The sequence below is a fragment of the Somniosus microcephalus genome, chromosome 8, assembly GCF_052327205.1.
Source record: "Somniosus microcephalus isolate GS21.2 chromosome 8, FLI_Smic_1.0, whole genome shotgun sequence".
NCBI classification, from domain to species: Eukaryota; Metazoa; Chordata; class Chondrichthyes; order Squaliformes; family Somniosidae; genus Somniosus; species Somniosus microcephalus.
Window position 1 is genome coordinate 70,661,223 of NC_140994.1, and position 6,002 is coordinate 70,667,224.

Genomic DNA, 6,002 nt, shown 5'->3' on the forward strand with positions numbered 1-6,002 from the left:
GTATTGGCTACGCCCCTGTCTTTTGTCATATAAAGGTCTCAAGAGCTGTATGAGTCATTCTATCAGACGAACCCGATGTGGAAAGACCTGCAATGTTCTTAGTGATTAAAAGCCTTCAGTAGAATCCTTTAAACTCCTTGTCTTTGAGTTATTGATGGCACATCAATTTTAATCACTAAAACACCAAGATGGATCGACTCCTGAAACCAGAGCGCTTGGATCTGGACCCCCACGCCTCAGACGCAGCCACACAGTTCCAATGCTTCGAATTTTTCATCGCAAGCTCATCCACCGCCATAGCAGCCGCGACCGCCTCCGGAGACGTGAAACTGGGAATCCTGCGAAACTGGGTGAGTCATCGGGTCTCCCCTCTCATCCAAGATGCCACCAGCTACGGGGATGCCTGCACCATTCTGAAGGCCCACTACGTGCGACCAATAAACGAGGTGTACGCCAGGCATCTTCTGACTACTCGCACGCAGCGGCATGGTGAGTCACTTAGAGGACTTCATGCTAAGCCTAAAAGTACTGGGCAGAGACTGTAACTGTAAGGCCGTGTCTGCCATCGTGTACACGGAGGAGCTGATCCGAGACTCCTTTATTGCGGGCCTCAGTTCAAATTACATTCGGCAGAAACTGTTTGAAAAGGAGGGACTGGACTTAAAACAGGCTATGGCCATAGCACGATCGCTGGATATGGCCCAGAGGAACTCCGAATCCTGTTCCTCAGGCCACGCGGCCCACTCCGCCTCGTGCGCGCCGTGGGGGCCGCCATCTTGGAAGCCATCTTCACCTCCCAGGTCTCAGGCCAGCCCAGCACCATCGGAGCCCCAGCCCCCACCCAGGAGCCCCACTACTGCCGCGATGCATCGGGGCCCGAAATGCTACTTCTGCGGCCAGGACAAACACCCCAGGTATCTGTGCCCAGCGAAGGGCACCACCTGTTTTAAATGCGGGAAGAAAGGACAGTTCAGCAAAGTCTGCAGAGGGAACCCCGCCTCCAACTCCGCCACCGCCGCGTGCGTGCCGTGGGGGCGGCCATCTTGGACGCCATCTTGTCCACCCTCATGGAGTCCACCATCTTGCCCCGACTACACAGACCTCCAGGACCCACTGGTGGCCTCGATCGCAGTGGATCAATCCAGGCCGCATCCGTTGTCTAAATCGATGATGGACATAGAGGTAAACGGGAACAAGGTTAAATGCTTGATTGACTGCGGGAGCACCGAAAGCTTTATTCATCCTAGCCTGGTAAAACGACTTTCACTAACGATAGTTCCCACACAGGGCAAAATCGCCATGGCTGATAAGACTCATACCTCAAAAATTACAGGTTTCTGCGCGGTTATGTTGTCGGTAAAAGGCACTGATTACAGAGATTTTAAACTATTGATAATGCCAGATCTCTGTGTGAGCGTGATCTTGGGTCTGGACTTCCAGTGCCACCACCAAAGTATCACGCTTACCTACGGTGGGTCCCAGCCACCCCTCACAGTGCGCGGTCTGGCTACCCTGAAGGTCAAGCTGCCCTCTCTGTTCGCCAACCTCGCACCCAACTGTCGACCCATAGCGACCAAGAGTAGGCGGTACAGCTGGGAGGACAGATGGTTCATTGCGTCGGAAGTAGAAAGACTCAAGCGGGAGGGTATCATCGAATGCAGTACCAGCCCGTGGCGCGCCCAGGTAGTAGTAAAGGGTAGCAAAAAGAAGCGGATGGTGATAGATTATAGCCAGACGGTTAATCTATACACCCAGCTAGACGCCTACCCTCTGCCCCGCATAGTGGATATGGTTAACCAAATTGCGCAATACCGGGTGTTTTCCACCATCGACCTAAAATCGGCATACCACCAGCTCCCCATTAGGCCGGACGACCGTCCATACACCGCCTTCGAGGCGAACGGACGCCTCTGCCACTTCCTCAGCGTCCCCTTTGGGGTAACGAATGGGGTCTCGGTCTTCCAGCGGGAGATGGACCGCATGGTCGATGAGAACCAGTTAACAGCCACCTACCCATACCTAGACAACGTCACCATCTGCGGCCACGACCAGCAAGACCACGACTCGAACCTCGCGAGATTTCTGAAAACCGCCCTCAGACTCAATCTCACCTACAACGAGGATAAGTGTGTCTTTAGCACCACGCGCCTCTGTATCCTGGGCTGCGTGGTGGAAAATGGGGAAATCGGTCCGGACCCCGACCGATTGCGCCCCCTACGGGAGCTACCCCTACCAAACACTCCCAAGGCCCTGAAAAGGTGCCTGGGGTTCTTCTCCTATTACGCCCAATGGGTCCCCAATTATTCCGACAAGGCCCGTCCCCTCCTGAAATCAACGTCCTTCCCGCTCACGGCCGAGGCCCACGCCGCCTTCAACAGCATTAAACACGACATTGAGAAGGCCGCGCTGCAGGCAGTGGACGAAAACATCCCTTTCCAGGTCGAAAGCGATGCACCCGACTTAGCTTTAGCAGCCACCGTCAACCAGGATGGGCGGCCCGTAGCCTTTTTCTCAAGAACCCTCCAAGGGCCCAAGATCAGGCACTCCTCAGTAGAGAAGGAGGCCCAGGCCATAGTGGAGGCAGTGCGGCACTGGAGGCACTACCTAGCCGGCAAACGCTTCACCCTGCTTACCGACCAGCGGTCGGTAGCCTTCATGTTTAACAACAAACAGAGGGGGAAGATCAAGAACGACAAAATTCTCAGGTGGCGGATCGAACTCTCCACGTTTGAGTACGACATAATATATAGGCCAGGGGCCCTCAACGAATCCCCCGACGCCCTATCACGAGGGATGTGTGCCAGCATCCAGGGGGACAGGCTACAGGGCCTCCACAATGGCCTCTGCCACCCGGGGGTCACCCGGCTATTTCACTTTATAAAATCCCGTAACCTCCCCTATTCCATCGAGGAGGTCCGGTCAATGACCAGGGACTGCCGCACCTGTGCGGAATGCAAGCCCCGTTTTTTCAGGCCCGACCGAGCCCACCTGATAAAAGCTACTCGACCATTCGAGCGCCTGAGCTTACATTTCAAGGGACCACTCCCCTCCACCGACCGCAATGTGTACTTTCTCAACATTGTGGACGAGTACTCCCGCTTCCCATTCGCCTACCCCTGCCCAGACATGACCAGTGCCACGGTCATCAAGTGCCTCGGCAACCTGTTTTGCACGTTCGGCATGCCTAACTACATCCACACTGACAGGGGGGCGTCATCCATGAGCGACGAACTGCGCCAATACCTGCTGTCGAAGGGGATAGCCACGAGTCGGACCACTAGTTATAACCCCCGGGGTAATGGGCAAGTGGAGAGGGAGAACGCGACAGTGTGGAAGGCGGTCACCTTAGCACTAAGGTCTAAAGGCCTCCCCACCTCCCGCTGGCAAGAGGTCCTCCCAGACGTACTCCACTCGATAAGGTCGCTACTGTGTACTGCTACTAACGCCACTCCTCACGAGAAGATGTTTGTTTTTCCCCGCAAATCAACCTCAGGAGTGTCCCTACCCTCGTGGCTCTCCACCCCAGGGACAGTCCTATTACAGAAGCATGTGAGGGGCCACAAAACGGATCTCCTCGTGGAGGCAGTACACCTACTCCACGCAAACCCACAGTACGCGTACGTCAAGCACGCCGACGGGCGTGAGGACACCGTGTCCATAAAGGACCTCACCTCGGCAGGAAGCGACGACGACCCATCACCACCACCCCCAGAAGAACCTCCACCATCCCCAGGCTCACCACCCCCAGAAGTACCTGCAACACCCCCAACACATGGGTATGCCCAGGAGGGCACCACGGACTCCCGGTCGGAACCCGAGGTACTGTTGCAACGTTCAGGAAGGACTATCACACCCCCGGACAGACTAAATCTGTAGAAGGGGTGAATGTGATGAAATATATGCCTTCATCAGCCCCTGTGTTTTACCTGCTTTGTATTGTGTACCGCCCCCCTTTTTCCTATTGTGTGTATTGGCTACGCCCGTCTTTTGTCATATAAAGGTCTCAAGAGCTGTATGAGTCATTCTATCAGACGAACCCGATGTGGAAAGACCTGCAATGTTCTTAGTGATTAAAAGCCTTCAGTAGAATCCTTTAAACTCCTTGTCTTTGAGTTATTGATGGCACATCATCCAGAATTAAATTGAATTGAATTTAAATACTGATGGTAGATAGTCAAATCTGTTTCTGCCTCCAACAACTTATGAAGAATAATTATATATGCTAATTTGTGAACAAAGGTAGAGTTCTTCAATTTCAAATGTGATGAATCTTCTGAAATCGAAGGACAAACGCCTCAGTCTCACTAAAGTTCAACTATCCAATCATCTGAACCTGGTGCAAAAAATGTCAATCATCTCCTTTAAGTCTGGTTGCAGAAAAGCTCCTGGCCCCAACAGCACATGTGCTTGTACTTCCAAAGCTCTGCTGAACTAATTCCTCCCTGGCTCATCTATTTTAATGGCCCAATCAATGATAATGAGAGGTTTTGTACCTATCCACAAGGAGGGATCAAAGTCAATACCCAATAATTACAAATCAGCATGTCTCATGGTGTCAGAGTTCATGGAACCCATAATGAGCAAAAAGCTTCTGCAACAATCTCATGTCTGATCACCAACATGGATTCAGAGCAAATGAGCAAACTTTGATCAGATCAATTTCATGGTCCAGAATGAAGCAATTCCCTTCATACCCAACACATTCTGCCAGCGCAATTTACACTTCATCTAGAGCCATTTTTTGTTTCTTAACCTGTTCCATTACCATCTCCTTTTGCCTCAAATATCTCTTAATGTCTCTTAACCTCTCCTGCCTTCTATCCTATCACAGACCTTCCCTTTTGTTCTTTCATCCCATCCCCCCTTTCCCAGCTCCTATACTTGCTTAAAAATATGTTCCATTTCCTGCTTTTTTCCAGTTCTGACGAAAGGTCATCAACCTGAAACGTTAACTCTGTTTCTCTCTTCACAGATGCTGCCTGACCTGCTGAGTATCTCCAGCATTTTCTGTTTTTATTACAAAGTTACAGCAATGGCCATCAACATTTGCTACAGCCTTTGAAAGATTATGGCATTGTAGTCTCATTGCAAAGCTGACTTTTTGTTTCTTTTCTTTGAGTTGAACTGTTTTATCCCGCACTCTGCTTATGCCACTTAATACAAAAAAATGCTATTGAAGATTTTTTTTTAATGCATTTACGAATTGAAGAAGGGTCAAACCCGAAAGGTCAACTCAAATTTCTCTCCACGGATGTTGCCTGACTTGCTGAGTTTTTCCAGCATTTTCTGTTGTTATTACGAATTGTGGGTACTTGACTTACCAATTGTTGTTCCCTGAGAATGACCAACGTAATATAACTGCTGTTGCTTTGTTTTTTGGAGGATGAAGTCTATTACTGCTGGTAAATCCTTGGTGGCCATTTCATCAAAGCTGGAAAATATCACAACCCAGCTCATTATAAATAGTCTCCAGTCAGATAAAACAAATATTATATATACACATATACAATCTAATCCATTCATCTGAGGATCTAATGCAGGCAAAGTTTTACCAAGTCACAACATGTTCATGATCCAGTCGGCTATTTTGTTCTCCAAATAAAATCAGTCATACTTTTAACATTAATTAAAAGTGTGGGAAGCAAATTATGATTCCAAGCAACAATCATATGCCCTGACTTAACACCACATTAGCAGAGTTCAGGTCACATTACTGTTATTTCTTTTTATACACAACTAGCTGAAGTGCCCGGCGGTGCCGAGGTTTTTTCGAGGGCATGTTGTTGTTGGAAGAGAGAGAGCGACTGGGGGGAAGAGAGAGAGAGACTGGGGGAAAGAGAGAGAGCGCGGGTGGGGGGAAGAGAGGGCGGGGAGGGCGGGGGGAAGAGAGGGCGGGGGGGGGGAAGAGAGGGCGGGGGGGGGGGAAGAGGGCGGGGGGGGGAAGAGAGGGCGGGGGGGAAGAGAGGGCGGGGGGGAAGAGAGGGCGGGGGGGGGAAGAGAGG

At 50.9% G+C, this 6,002-nt stretch overlaps 1 protein-coding gene across 3 annotated transcripts in view; it reads right to left on the minus strand.

Annotated features, from left to right (window-relative positions):
• Nucleotides 1-6,002, minus strand: part of lipf (lipase F, gastric type) — a 78,515-nt gene that overhangs the window by 21,992 nt on the left and 50,521 nt on the right. For all 3 annotated transcript variants that reach the window (XM_085994859.1, XM_085994861.1, XM_085994860.1), the window contains one exon: nucleotides 5,322-5,431. In XM_085994859.1, coding sequence (XP_085850985.1) covers nucleotides 5,322-5,431 — 110 coding nt within the window. The remainder of the gene's footprint in view (nucleotides 1-5,321; nucleotides 5,432-6,002) is intronic.